The sequence below is a fragment of the Myotis nattereri genome (genome assembly GCF_964212035.1).
Source record: "Myotis nattereri genome assembly, chromosome: 10".
In the NCBI taxonomy this organism is placed as follows: domain Eukaryota; kingdom Metazoa; phylum Chordata; class Mammalia; order Chiroptera; family Vespertilionidae; genus Myotis; species Myotis nattereri.
In genome coordinates, this window is record NC_138085.1 from 64,633,641 (window position 1) to 64,649,724 (window position 16,084).

Consider the following 16,084-nt stretch of genomic DNA (forward strand, 5'->3'; position numbering starts at 1 on the left):
GAAATGGACTGACTATTCTTGGGGGGGAAAGGGGTGTGGGAGATGCGGGAAGAGACTGGACAAAAATCATGCACCTATGGATGAGGACAGTGGGTGGGGAGTGAGGGCGGAGGGTGGGGCGGGAACTGGGAGGAGGGGAGTTATGGGGGGAAAAAGAGGAACAAATGTAATAATCTGAATAAAGATTTAATTTAAAAATAAATAAATAAATAAAACATTATTTTAAGAAGAAAAACTTAAATTATTATCTAAGCATATTGCCTATTCCCACTTAGTAAAGACTTGAGGTTCAAAAGTTAGTTTATGAATTACTTGGGGTTTGAAACGCCCTCTCTTAGGCAATATTATAAACAGTGATTAGATTCTCAATCCACCCTACAAAGCATGTTTAATTCAAAGTTATTTCTAATATTATATGGAACTTAACAGTGTGATTCATTCATTCATTTCATAAGTACTCCATGAATAGAACACTTTTTTCTCTGAATTATCCTAATGTAGTTAGGTTCTGTGGATTCTGGGAAAGAGTGCAAGGTAGTAGGCAAGGAGTGAAATGAACAGATGACATGGTAGTTATAATTAAGTATAGATAGGATACAGACCTGGCTCTATTAGAGAAGAGATAATATTTCTGGAGTAACCACCAGTGATGTGTTTACACAAGACATTGTGTGTAAATAGTGTATTCAATTCCTAGAAAAACTTAGATGTACTTTAGTTACATCTGTAGTTTCCCTTTTGCCACCCCTCCCACTGCCCCCCACAATGCCTCACCAAAACAAAAAACTTTATTTACAGTTGAAAAACAGAAAATCTTGGGTTATGAATCTGTGATATTTCCAAGGTCTCTTGATCAAACAGGGCATAGCAAGCAGGGACTCAGATACGGGCCATTCCAGATTATTTTACTTAAGAGCATCACCCAGAGCAAGGGCAGGCCTACAATGGCAGAGACAAGGACGTCTGATTCAGTCTTGCTCTGGACTATTTCTCCCCACACTGTGAGGTCACCATAGGCAGCTTAAGTTTATTGTTGGGGCCTGTGGGGACATTCTCACCACTAGAATTCCATCAGTGATTTTTTCCAAGCAGCACATGCTTTCCATCCAGCCAATCACACTTAGAGCAGGTGATGAATTGACAGCCATTTGTATTGGGGCCTGTTTGCCATTGAAAATAGTCCTCGAGCTAAGTGCCTAAGTTTAAAATTTTCATCTGCAAGTGGTCCCCAGTCAATACTGGCAACTCCAGTATCATCCCCATTAACAAACTCTCCACCCTGAATCAAATCCTTTATTATCCTGTAGAAACTACTCCCTTTGTAGCCTATCAGAACCCCATCTTTTCTAAATTCTCCAGTACACATCTACAAAGAACTAGATCGTTGTGGCCAACTTCCTGGCTGCCAATAGAGAACACCACAGGGCCCTTGCTGGTTTGTCTCAGTGGTTAGAGCTTCAGCCCACAGAGTGAAGGATCGTGGGTTTGATTCCCAGTCAAGGGCACATACCCTGGTTGCAGGTTCAATCCCCATCCCTGTTGGGGAACGTGTGGGAAGCAACCAGCTGATTGTATCTCACATCAATATTTTTTTCTCTGTCTCTCCCCCTCTCTCCCTTTCACTCTCTTTCTAAAGATCAACAGAAAAAAATATCCTCGGGTGAAGATTTAAAACACACACAAAACACCACAGAGTTCACAGGGTTTGAATTTGCCACCACCCCTCCAACCTAAAGCAGAAGTTGGGAGCACTGCTTTCTCCCTTATACTTATGTCTCATTTCAGTAGATTGAGGTTTAAAATGAGATTATTATTTTTTTTAAAATAAAACCAAATAGTTGGAGCCTCTTTGTATTAAAATATAAGCTCAATGAGAGCCAGGGCTTTGTATATCTTGTATACTACTGGATCTCTGACATTTAGAATAGCATCTTGTACACAGTAGACATTCAATAAATATTTTTTGAATGATTCACAACTGAGGGGAAATTTTTTTTCTTTTTTTCATATTCTTATCCCCCTCTGCCATTGATAAGTATAAGGAAAGAGACTTAGACTAAACTAAACTAAGGCTTTAATATGAATGGTTCGTAGCAAAGAGAGATTCTTTAGCATATAAATCTAGTTTTGTCAGTGGTTGATTTAAAAGTCTTCAGTTATTTTCTGCTTTCCTGATCACTTTCCACCTCCTTGGCATGACATACAAGCCCGCCCTTTCTAGTCTTAGCTTTCCCCACAGGTACTCTTCGGTCCAGTTCTTGCAGTTTTTCCAGCACATAATTTTGTCTTGGCCTCTATGTCTTTTTATGTTAGCTTTTTTACTAAAAACCCTGCTTCCTTATCTACTGCCTGTTGAATCTTATTTATCCTTTATTCTCCAGTTCAAGAATGTTTTACTTGTGAAGGCTTCTGATACTTCTCACATATCAACAGTTAGGTTATTCTTTTTTTGGTCATCACTGTACCTTAAATATTAACTTCATTTTATCCTCATCATATTGTGCGAAGTCATTGTTTATATGCCTGGCTCCTCTGTGAGCTGAAATCTTGAAGGGCAGATGCCATGTCCTCATTCATTTTTGTGTCCCCAGCAAATAAGAGGAGCTCGGGGCGGGGGGGGGGAGATTTTTGCATACGTTATATACATGGACCTAAAGAGTAATAGGCCCCAAGAAATGAACAAATATTTTAGTCCATTTTATTTATGGAAAAGATTTAAGCTCTTTAACTTGTTTTATTTTTGTCTTTAAATTTTTTTTGGCAAAGGATTTCTACTTCGATTTTTAAATGAAACTCAGAATGAGAAGAAATAAGCATCTAAAACATCAAACATTGATTAAACAGTCATAATACTGAGAGATTTAACAATAGAAATCTTTGTTATTTATGATTGTAAAGGTTTTGAGAATACCAGTTTTATTTCAAATTCTCCTGTTATAATTATAAATAAAAGCAGATCTGGGCCCAAGATATGACAAAATACAATCTAGAAGCCTTTCTAATTCTTCAGAGAGCCATTAGCTAGAAAAGGCTATTAAAGATTCATCAGAATTCAACATAGTTTATTCTGGCAGTTTACCCAAGGGATTCTGAATACACTTAGAGGATTCATATATCAAAGAGCTAGGAATTGATTTAGACCTAATCCTTTTGCTTTTTCAGATTCCACAAAATCTGGCAATACTAGCCAACAAAGTTGCTTTTGAATCTTAAAAATTATTAGAGACGAACTGTCAAAATAGAAGCAGGCAGTCCTTAAGGAAAGTTTAAAATTCAATGGGTGGCACCTTTGTTGAAGATCATGATTATATCTTCAAAGAAATACTGTCATGATCATATGAATTCTTATTCATGGCTATCATTAATTCTTTAGTGAATTTTTTGCATTTATCTTAAATTAACTAAAGTAATTGCATTTAAAGGAGTATATGAAGTTTTCTATGTCAGTAAAATATTTTCAGAAAATGGAAAAAAAAGGGAAAACTCACACCTAGTTTAAACCCAATTCTAATGTTAATTTTAATTGTGAGTGCACACACACACACACACACACACACACACAACCTCAGTGAATATCAGCTATGGATGGCTTCAGAAGGCTGTCATAAGGTTTGGCAGGGAAACCTATTCTGCATAATCTTGAATAATAGGGATCATTTGATCTATTAAATGTCTTTGGATACCATTTATATGGATTGGATCACATGGAATACTTTAGCTGTTACACTATCTCATAGAAGAAAAGATTTTTATTCTATCTGTATAGGAAATGTAATACTACTGTCTGCTCATTAAAGAAATCTCTTAGTAGTATCTTCCTTGAAAGATAAAGAGCAAAGTCTGTGTATTTTAGGAATTGGTACTCTGCTTATCTTTAAACATTTACCATTGCCTATGTTTTTCAGTCAGTCAGAGGTTTGAAGTATTGTTTCTGTTTTTAAGGAAGTAAAATAATTTATTACTCTCTTGTATAAATGAACTTTGTGAACCCTATTTGACAGATATAAGATATAATAAAGGTTAATGTCCAGAAACTTAGAACAGTGGCATCATGCATTATTTATCTAATAGGTTATATTTATAAATATCAATGAATAAAAGTATTTGAATTTCTAAAATTTTATGTTATGCAAGGTATCAAACATAACATTTGAATTATATGTGCCTGAATTTTAAACATTATCAAGTTTTTGTTTGTTTGTAAACCATAGTATTTCACCGCTTTTGTTATATACAATTCATTTGATTCTATATATTAGAGTATTAGGTCCATGTGAACTAATGGACTGTTTTGTTTGTTTGTTTGTTTTTGGTTAATCCTTACCTGAGGATATTTTTCCATTGATTTTTAGAGAGTGGAGAGGATGGGGAGAGAGAAACATTGATGTGAGAGAGACACATCAATTAGTTGCCTCTTGCACATGCCCAGACCAGGACCAGGGATTGAGCCTGCAACCAAGGTACATGTCCTTGACTGGAATCGAAACCGGGACCCTTCAGTCTGAGGGCCGACACTCTATCCACTGAGCCAAGTCACCTAGGGCAAGAAACCACTTCCTTTGTTCATCCATAAGAAGCAACTTCCTTATCCATTAAAGTTTTATCATGAGATTGCAGCAGTTTAGTCACATCTTCAGACTCCACTTCTAATTCTAGTTCTCTTACTGTTTCTACCACATCTGTAGTTACTTCCTCACTGAAGTCTTGAATCTCTCAGTCATCCATAAGGGTTAGAATCAACGTCTTTTAAAGTCCTCTTAATGTTGATATTTTGACATCTTTCCATGAATCATGAATATTCTGAATGACATCTAGAATGTGAATCTTTTTCAGAAGGTTTTTATTTTGCTCAGATCTATCAGAGGAACCACTATCTATGGCAGTGATAGCCTTATGAAATGTTTTAAGTAATGAGACTAAAAAGTTGAAATTACTTCTTGATCCATGGGCTACAGAATGTATATTATGTTAGCAGGCATGAAAGCTACATTAATCTTATATATCTCCATCCGAGCTTTTGGGTGACCAGGGACATTGTCAATGAGCAGTAGGAATCTTTTGTTCTGAGCAGTAGGTCTCAACAGTGGGCTTAAACTATTCAGTAAGCCATGTTGTAAACAGATGTGCTGTTATCCATGGTTTGTTGTTCCATTTATAGAGCACAGACAGTGTAGATTTAGTGTCATCCTTAAGGGCCCTAGGATTTTCAGACTGGTAAATGAGCACTGGCTTCAACTTAAAGTCAAAATATCAACCTCTGATAGGTATTTACCTGATAGATATCACCTGGAAGTACAGCTGCAGAAGAAAAGGGAAGAGGTCAAAATATCAACATTAACAGGACTTTAGAAGAAGCTAATTTTAACTGTCATGGGTGACTTTGAGAGGTTCAAGACTTTGAGAGGTTCAAGACGTGGTAGAAACAGCAAGAGAACTAGAATTAGGAGTGGAGCCTGAAGATGTGACTGACCTGCTTACAGTCTCATTAGCATCTAGCTAGAGAGTCTCCTGTCCTTGGAAGTTTTGAAGCCAGGCATTGACTTCTTCAGCGATGAAAGTCCTAGTTGGCATCTTCTTCCAATATAAGGTTGTTTAATCTACATTGGAAATCTGTTATTGAGCATAACCACCTTCATTGATTATCCTAGCTAGATCTTCTGGATAACTTCTTGTAGCTTCTACAACAGCATTTGCTGCTTCACCTCGTGCTTTTGTATTATGGAGAGAGCTTCTTCTTTGATCCTCATGAACCAACCTCTGATAGCTTCAGACTTTTCTTCTGCAGCTGTATTGCCTGTCTTTGCCTTGACAGAATGAAGAGAGTTAAGGCCTTATTCAGGATTAATCTTTGATTTAGTGGGGCGGGGGAGGGGAGACTTGTGGCTGGTTTGATCTTCTATCCAGACTACTAATACTTTCTTTAGATCAGCACGAAAGCTGTTTCGTTTTTTTTCCATTTGTGTGTTCACTGGAGTAGTACTTTTAATTTCCTTCAAGAACTTTTCATTTGCATTCATAACTTGGCTAACTGGCATGCGAGGCCTAGCTTTTTGCCTGTCTTGACTTTTGACATGTTTTTCTCACTAAGCTTAATCATTTCTAGATTTTGATTTAAAGTGAGAGATATGCGACTCTTCCTTTCACTTAAACACTTACAGGTCATTGTAGGGTTATTAATTGGCCTAATTTCAATATTGCTGTGTCTAAAGAATAAGGAGACCCTGCCCAGCCAGCTTGGTTCAGTGGTTGAGCATCGACCTATGAACCAGGAGGTCATGGTTTTTGGTTCCTGGTCTGGGTTGTGGGCTCGATCCCCATTATGGAACCTGCAGGAGGCAGCCAATCAGTGATTCTCTCTCATCATGATGTTTCTCTCTCTCTCCCCCCCCCTTCCTCTCTGAAATCAATAAAAATGTATTTTAATAAAAGAATAAGGAGGCCCAAGGAGAGGGAGAGAAACCAGGAATGGCCCATTAGTGAGCAGTCAGAACACACACATTTATTAATTAAGTTCAACATCTTCTATTGGTGTGGTTCGTGATATCACAATTACATAGTGATATCAAAGATCACTGATCACAGACCACCATAACAAATATAATAATAATAAAAAGTTTGAAATGTTGTGAGAATTACCAAAATGTAACACGTAGACACGAAGTGAGCAAATGCTGTTGGAAAATGCCACTGATAGGCTGGCTCAAAGCAGAGTTGCCATAAACCTTCAGTTTATAAAAAACACAATATATAAAAAGTGTGATAAAGTGAAGCACAATAAAATGAGATGTGCTTATATACCCTTCATCTAATAGAATATCTGATATTTAATAGATTCAGTAAATCAGTTACTTGAATGAGATTAATTCTGACTTAGAAAAATGTAAGAAACAAGGCTGTCTTCCCAGCTGAGGTGGGATCTGGGTTTTGAAAGTCAAATAGGTAACCGAAAGGTAAGAAAGTGAACGATAGAACAGTGTGAATGAAACTGCACTCCATGTTTCAGCAAGCTGAAAATGTATTACTTCAGCATAAAATGTAAATTGAAAAGCAGCTCGGAATGGAGCCATATTAATGAATAATTTAATTTCATATAATGCATTGTGATCCTTTGTGTAAAAATGGGTAAAAAATGATCCATTTACCTTTTTAGATTCTAAAGATTATAGTGCTGTTTGCATTTATGACATGCCAGTGTTTAATTATGACAACATATTTAAAGCCAAGTTTTATGTAGAAGCCCACTATATAAGTAGACACAATTCATGGGCATTCTGCTCCTTATGCTGAAGGGGTGTTAGGACACTCCCAAGACTCCTTCAGGCTTGAAAGTCAGCATTTTCATGGAAAGAGTTCTGGCCTACATGCCAGGAGGCCGAGGTTCAGTACTTAAAGTATTATCAGTTAGCTATAGGATTGTGGGTGTCTCCTTTTTTTCTCATCTGCTAAATAGAGGGACTGAGTTAAATGAGTTCTAAAGACCCTTTTATTTCTAATACGTGGTTTTGTAAGTCTGTAGCTATTGTTTGTGATGCTGGAGCCTTGGACATGAATGTAACCCCCAATTAGAGCTTATTTTCCAGGACTACATATTAGTGAAATCAGGGGCAGTCTTTACTGTGTTTTTCACACACACCACACACACACACCACATTTGTGAGACACAGTTCTATGTGAGATACAGCTTTTCTTGTTCAACTTTTTTTCTATGTTATATTTGAGGTTTTGGTTGGATAGGTGTTGATATCTAGCAAGTTACTTGAAGTGTTCTAAAACTTGGGAGAGAAGTCAGAACTAATAGATTGGGAATCACCCACACAGGAGATAGTTCAAAATGTGGAAGAAAATGAGATTACTTGGGGAAAGAGAAAAAGGGAGAAGGCAGTCAAGGATAAAATCCACATTTGAGGGGTGAAGGAAGATTGACAGCCTCTGCGTATGAGGAGATTTTTATAAACTGTATCATATAATGAGTTTTAAAAATATACATGAAAAGTACATAGATATGGATATGTTTGTATATTATATGTACTCAGTACTTTTTAAAGAAGAATACCATACTAAGTGTCCTTGGCCAGTGAGTGCTATACAATTTCATCCCATGAGCGCTCTACTTCCCTTAGAGAGACAAACATATTTAGAAACATGTGTTGTCCCTGGAACTGATTTTCAGCCATTTTTTTAAAAGGAGGAAAAATGTTGACCCATAGGGATGCAAGTAAATATTATGCTGGTTATTAAAATGTAAGTTTTACAGAGGCCAGTGGCCTGAGGTGCCTCCAAAGAAATAATAAAAAAATAAAGGTAAAGATTATTAAGTGTTTATGAATGAGTGACCACCAAATTATCTTCCTAAAGTATAGACAGTACAAATCATCAAAAGTACTCATTTTGTGTCCCCTGATATAGGATGACTTTGTGTTCAACAAACATTTATCAAGCTTGTATTATGTGCTCATCATTATGCTGGAGTTACAATGATGAATAAGATAAGAAATATCCCTCTTGTATTTTATCATTTAATAGGAAAGATAGAGTTAAGTAAGGGACAGAGATCCATAGGAGTTCAATTTTGCCCAAGTGGTATGTTAAGTAAACGTTCCAGCTACCACTGGTACTTGACAAAAACCATATAAACTGTATCTATCCCCTGCTCAGCCTCTCCCACCCTCTCTGTATTCCCACAGGGTAACTATGGTTTAAGAAAAAAAATATTGAAATTATGCAATTAGATATGTGGACCTCCAAGAACATGTTAATAAGCATGTATGGTGCATGTGGCTGGGGAAAAGGTTGAGAACTTCTGACTCTCCTGACTTCTGTGTCATAACACTAAAATTTGTATTTGTGAGCCATACCATGTTCTTGAGTACAAACCCACAGTAAAAAAAAAAAAAAAAAAAAAAAAATTTATTTGGCCCTGGCCAGTGTACGTCAGTGAAGCGTTGGCCCACGCACCAAAGGGTTGTGGCTTTGAGGGGCGTGTGTAGGATGCAACCAATTGATGTGTCTCTCTCACATTGATGTTTCTCTTTCTCTCTACCTTCCCCTCCCTCCCTTCTACTCTCTGAAAAGCAAAGTATCCTCAGATGAGGATAAAAAAAAATTATTGGTTTTGTTTGATTAGATGAAACAAACCTACATTTTAATTACTTTTCTTTTTGTTTATAGGTCCAGGGACAAGTTCATCCAACTCTTGAGTCTAGTGACGATGCTCTTCAGTATGTTGAAGAATTAATCTTGCAATTATTAAATATGCTATGCCAGGCTCAGCCCCGAAGTGTTTCAGATGTAGAGGTATGATAAATTTGCATTGTATTTAATATATAAAACCTATGTGTTTATTGTAATTTTAGTGAAGGGGAAAGAGTTGCTCTTCAGTTCAACTCTTTAAAAATTAAAGACTGGATTTATTTTAACTTTGTATTGGGAGTATGATAGCTTGTTTGTGTTTTAGCTGTCAAACCATTCCATGTTTTGCTTTTAATCTAAAATGATCTTTTGTTGGCCTCTAAACATTACTTCTTATGCTAAATTATATATACGTATTTTCATACCTTTAAGAATAGAATATGTCCAAGTATTTAGTTTGTTTGTTTGTTTTGTAAAGCTAGCTCTCCTTTCGAGAACGTCACAGTTAATATTTTGATCTTCAAGTATTACATGTATTTTTGATAGTAAGTGGACCCCTTTCTACCATTTGGGAGGGAAACACCTAAAAATCTAGGAAGGAAGTTCTACAATCTGTTTCAAAGATGACATGACTCCTGTCCTTTTAGGGTTATAGTTTAGTGGAGATAGAGATAGGTATATGGATAATAACATAATGTGATATATACTATGAGTAAATGGGATGTGGGAAATTTTAAAAGGAGCAAACAAAACGATAGGCTTTGGGGCTTAAGGTTAGCATCTCAGAAGTAGAGGCATCTAAACTGAAGGAGTCAAAAGTTTGAGAGGAAAGAAATAAGGTTTGAAGTACTGAAAATGGGAGATGGAGCTGGAAAAATAAAAGACGCTTATGGCAATCAATGATGGATCATTTGATGTTAATGACCTCAAATGTATAGTTGTACAAATCTTTGTGACATTTCCTTTGCAATACTCAAGTGTGGGCACACACACAAAATAGTTGGGTTAAGTGGTATTTCACCATGGATATACAGTAGAAGAACAGTAGGGCAAAGGAGTTGTGAAGACTGGTAATAGCAGTGCTTTAGAGCCCTTTTCAGGACATAACACACATAGAATATAATAATGATTTTAAGGCACACAGTGGCAGGGGAGGAGAGATCTCTGTCTACCCCAGGTTTGCTCTGTTTCCCTGAGGGTTGAGGCTTATCCAATGAGAAACTACTGAAAAGAACATCAGAGAATCTAAATTGGATAAGGAAAAAAGTGAAATGTAGTAATAGCTGATGTTTGAGTACTTGCTACAGTATTATGCACTGGTCTAAACACTTTTATGTTTTACATTTCATTTAAAGTTTTTAATTACCCCATGAAGATGATACTACTTCTCTTATTAGAATGAAGACTCCAGGGATTTTTTTTCTTGTTCACTGCCAGATTCCTACCACCTAGAACTGGCACTGAGAAGGTACTCAGGAAATAGGTATTGAATGAATAAATGTGGAAACTGAAGTAGAAAGGGTAAATAAGTTGCCCAAGGTCACAGCTATAAGTAAAGCCAAGACTTTAACCCAGAAAGTCTAAGTTTTGGGGGCATACGTTACCACTAAGCTATTTTGCCAGGTGGGAGAGACCAGGCAGATTAGAAAAATATGGAGAGAACGAGGTATTGGATTTCCTAATAAGGTCAGAGAACTGAGAACACTAGAATACCTGAGTGAGAAACAGAGAAGAATATATTGGGATCAGAGACAGTTGTTGGAATTTAAGGTTTCTTTAGTAACATTGTTACAAAACACGATGTGGCCATGTGGTGGTGGCTGGACTAGAGGTGATGAATTAAGAGTCCATGGTACTTTATGTGTCCTTACTGTAGACGTGAATTCCCACAAGATGATGCAGGACTTTACATGAGAGTGGAAAAGAGTGATGTTCCAGAAGCAGCTTGCAAAGTGAAAAAGATGCAAAATTCACCTTCATGTGGGTTTTGAGACAAGGGCAGTTCCTACCCTAAGTTTTCAGGGGAGATCCAGATTTCAGTTGAGTAGAGAGATATTGAGGAACATCAAATTACAAAGGTTGTGAATGTAGAAAGATTGTGTCCTACGGAATAGTAATTTACTTTGATTACTTAAGTAATTCAAAGTAGATTTCATACATTTTATCCCTTTTTCCCTTTGAATTATAAGGTCAAATATCTTTTATTCAAAATTTCTTTTAGGCACTGATTACAGTGGGCTTCAGAGTAGATCTTGAATAGAACTGGTTACCTGACTCTCCTCAATTAACAATTTCATTTGCTCTTTCGGATTCTAGTTGGGTTCACCCACAGTGTTTATAAAATGCAGCATGTAACCCTATGCCTACTGTATTAAAATGGAAAAAAAGGTCTTGTCCTGCTTATCGTTCCAATGTTGGTACATCCCAAGACTTTGCTAGTTTGGTAACATTGCATAGACTCAAAAAGCTCTTTCCAGATATGTTGTACTATACCTGTGTTTATTTCATTTCCTCCTTTTAATTAATATAGAAACTAATTCATTACTTTTCTAGTATTGAAGGAGATCATGACTTCTTGGAAATACTAATGAGTCAGTCTCTCACTTGCACATATTTAATCAATATGTACTTAAGACTAAATAAAAAAGGATATTTTATAGTTTTTTAGTACTCAGAAAATTTCTGAGATATCAAAGATATTTACCCTACGTCCTATCTTATGATTTTTAAGCACTTAATCTGGGCCCTTAAGATAGATGTAGCCATGTGATATTCCATTGAGCTGGCTTTAGGGTTGGGAATGAATTTTTGAAAGAGAATATGACAGTAATAGAAATAGCAGTCAGTTATATAATAGGCTTCGTAATTTCAAAGTACTGCCATAGATATTTTTATGTCCTTACAACAACCCTGTGGAGTAGTAGTTATTCTCCTTATTTTATTTTTTAAATGTTTTATTGATTTTTTTTTTTAAGAAAGAGAGAGAGGAAGGGAGAAGAATAGAGAAATAGAAACTTCGATGAAAGAGAAACACCGATTCGCTGCCTTCTGCACCTTCCCTACTGGGGATCGAGCCTGCAACCCAGGCATGTGCCCTAATCAGGTATCAAACCTGTGACCTCTTGATTCATGGGTTGAGGCTCAACTATGGAGCACACTAGCCAGGCTCTCCTTATTTTATATACTAGACTATTAACTTTAGAATGGTAGAATACATTTTTTTTAAAAGATGGAAATCTGGGTCTTTATCTATCATTCCTGGCAGGGTATTTAGATAAGAATATGGAGATATTTAGATGAACGTAATTGTATCTTAGATTCTTCTATCAGTAATTTTTCATTTTCTCTGTTTATTAGAATTCTTTCTTTCTTTTTAATATCTTCACCTGAGGATATATTCATTGATTTGAAACAGAGAGAGTGAAACAACGATGTGAGAGTGAAACATCAGTTGCTTCCCATATGTGCCACAAACAGGGATTGAACCTGCAACCTTTTGGTGTACAGGATGATGCTCCAACCAACTTAGCCACCTGGCCAGGGCTCTTTATTTCTTTAATACATTTTCAAAATTTTAAAAATACATTTGTGGAGCTTTTAAAGTAATAAGGGCTGTGAATTTAGCAAGACTTTCAAATAAATTTTGGGGTAAGAGAGAATTCATCAAAATTTTTAAAAAATTAAGGACCATATAAAAATGTACTCAAAAAATAGATCAGTCCGAGTTAGTGGAATATATGCATTTTTTTATCTTTATAAAGAATACATTTTGATTACTTTAAAGAATAAGCATAATTCAAAGTGGAGTGACAGTTCTTGCTTAATATTTGGCCCTTAGGGGATTTGTTTTAATCACAAACTAAAAATGATTTGTAGTTGCCATATAGCTTTAGGAAATTAGGTACTTAAAAGTACTTGAAAATTGATGGATTACATACGTATTTTTAGTTTTGCTTATTAAAATGTATTGATAATTTGTACTGCAGATCATTACAAATTGAAAAATCATAGTCCAAATGAATGGGATTTGTTTCATTGATGTAGCCAATATTCACTAATCCATGATACTAATAGCTGAATATCTATTGTCGATTGAGCAGTGTTTCAGATCAATAGGAAGTATATATAAATGCTCTGGGAATGCAGAGGAGGGGTATATATTATTTGGCCCTGTCTTTTCAAAATAATTTGTTTTAAAAGATTGTGTATAAAAGTTGCTCAAATCTGGTTTGTTCTCCCCCTCCTCATTTTTTATACTTAATCTTATTAAAAATAAAAGCAAAAACTAGTATTATTTCTTATGTGATAAGTCCCTGGTAAAGTATTTTCTTTGTATAATTTCTTAGATCTTATTCTTCCATAATGGTATATGTTCATTACTTCTCTCTGGTTGTCCAGAGTTATTTTTATTTGTAATATCTTTCCTGTTTCCCTTGCTTACCTATGTGTCCTGTATTTAACCAACTTTCATTTCTTAGGGCACTGACACTTTTTTTTTTCTTTTTTTTTCTTTTTTTTTTCATTTAACTCAGGGTTTCTTGGATTCCTTATCTTTGACTGTTTTTCCCCCTGTGAGTCATATCCTAAAACTTTAAAAGTTTGCTTCCCTTCCCCATTCATTTTTCTTTCACTTTTTCTTTTCCTTTGAATCCTAAAGAATCCTTGTAATTTTCTAATGTTTTCCATTAACATTTAGATTTCCTAAGTAAGTTCTCCATATTTTCTACCTTTCTATACAAAAAAATCTCCCACACATTCTAAGCCTTTAATACTGTTAGATTTTAAAAATACCTGTGGTCTGTATATTTACATGGACATGCATGTGTAGTTTTGATATGTCCTAGAATATTTGTCTTGAAATTGATGTTTAAGATTATCTATTTAGACCCCTTTATTAAGTAAAGGAAAAGACACGGTTCTGCTAATAAGAGAACTGTATCTCAAACCTACCTCTGTGTCTTATTTTTTTCTCAAAGCTACTAGATATTAATCAAGATGGAGTTCCTTATTTCAAACAAACAAAATTATTAATCTTGAAAGTAGCAGAGTAATATAATTCTAATTCATGAATCTTTCATTGATTATTTCTCCTTGAGCTTCTTTATTTTAAAAAATATTAAAATACGGTGAAAAGAATTTTATTTTGTTCTAAAATTTTAATTAAACTTGTCACTACAAGAGATAAAGTAATTCTTTCAACTTGGCCTTTCCACATTCATGGCACCTTTTTTTATCTTACCAGTCTTTTCCCATACATTCTGAAACTTGGTGTTCCTAAGTATATAGTTGTATAATTTATTCCAGTAATACACTAAGTAAATTTAAAATGTGTTCTTTTTAAAAATATATATATTTTATTGATTTTTTTTACAGAGAGGAAAGGAGAGGGATAGAGAGTTAGAAACATCGATGAGAGAGAAACATCGACCAGCTGCCTTCTGCACACCCCCTTGACCGGAATTGAACCTGGGACCTTTCAGTCCGTAGGCCGACACTGTATCCACTAAGTCAAACTGGTTACGGCTAAAATGTGTTCTTGATCATTGTTATTTCTCCTTTCTTGCATTCTTTTTTTATTTTTAAAAAATAGTTTGTTGATTTTTAGAGAGAGAAGTAAACGTTGTGAGAGTACATGATTGACTGCCTCCTGCACGCCCCCTACCAGGGAATCAAGCACACAACCTGCAACCTCCTATTGCACAGGACAAAGCCCAACCTACCGAGTCACACCGGCCAGTTTCTGCATTCTGTTTTGTCTTTCCTGAATTTCTTTCCCCTTCTTTGTTAAAAAACAACAGATACACTTAGAATTAGGTAGATGAAATTGAGATGGAAAGGGATTGCTGTTGTATTTTCTTTTTCTTCCACCCCAATTCCTGGCTACAATTTCCTCTGTAATTCCACCATGATTTTTTTTCAAAGATACATGTCAAGTATCTTTAGAATGGTCAGATTGAGTTCACCTTCTGTTTTCTTCTACTGCTTCTTTTTTTTTTTAAATATGTTTTTTTAATTGATTTTTTTTTACAGAGAGGAAGGGAGAGGGATAGAGAGTTAGAAACATCGATGAGAGAGAAACATCGATCGGCTGCCTCCTGCACACTCCCTACTGGGGATGTGCCCGCAACCAAGGTACATGCCCTTGACCTGAATCGAACCTGGGAGCCTTGAGTCTGCAGGCTGACACTCTATCCACTGAGCCAAACCAGTTAGGGCTCTACTGCTTCTATCACCACTCTGTTCGAGTGCTTTTTAGACTCTAGGTCAGCCGTGGGCAAACTACGGCCCGCGGGCCGGATCCGGCCCGTTTGAAATGAATAAAACTAAAAAAAAAAAAAAAGACCGTACCCTTTTATGTAATGATGTTTACTTTGAATTTATATTAGTTCACACAAACACTCCATCCATGCTTTTGTTTCGGCCCTCCGGTCCAGTTTAAGAATCCATTGTGGCCCTCGAGTCAAAAAGTTTGCCCACCCCTGCTAGGTCATAAAATCACTTTAGTGCATTGCCCAGCTAACATATTTTTAATGTTAAGAAAATATTAGTTCACTGCATATAATGACAAGTTTTATTTTATGAAACTTTGTTCCAGTTTAGTGTGTGTGTGATGGGCAAGGCTATAATATAAAATGTATTAAAAATTTATGATTTCTTCCTATGAGTTGAGGTTAAAAAAAAAGTTACAAGCCATAGGGTCATACTATTATAAGGTTTGTACCATGGTTATAACCATTGAATTAACCATGGACTGAAACCATTGATGTGAAAATTTTAATTGGGATTCATAGTAAAGTTGTTCGATTGGAATAGCAAGTCTATAGTGTTGACTTGAAGAAGGAAAATAATTTTTGTTCTTTTTTTGTTCCTTTCTACCTTTTCCCCTTCTCTTTTGTCTTCCTTTTTTACAATCCAAACTGCCCCAATATTTTGGATCTTTATGTTTGCCTGTGTT

The 16,084-nt window shown here is 35.8% G+C and overlaps 1 protein-coding gene and 1 pseudogene across 3 annotated transcripts in view; one reads left to right on the forward strand and one right to left on the reverse strand.

The window, feature by feature from the left end:
* The window catches only part of SOS1 (SOS Ras/Rac guanine nucleotide exchange factor 1), a gene marked incomplete at its 5' end in the record, with an annotated part of 114,481 nt that overhangs the window by 25,778 nt on the left and 72,619 nt on the right, over positions 1 to 16,084 (forward strand). For both annotated transcript variants that reach the window (XM_081100765.1, XM_081100766.1), the window contains one exon: positions 9,169 to 9,294. In XM_081100765.1, the coding sequence (XP_080956891.1) occupies positions 9,169 to 9,294 (126 nt within the window). The remainder of the gene's footprint in view (positions 1 to 9,168; positions 9,295 to 16,084) is intronic.
* On the reverse strand, positions 985 to 1,366 carry LOC308526358 (peptidyl-prolyl cis-trans isomerase H-like; annotated as a pseudogene). The gene has a single exon. The product of its transcript is annotated as a peptidyl-prolyl cis-trans isomerase H-like (transcript).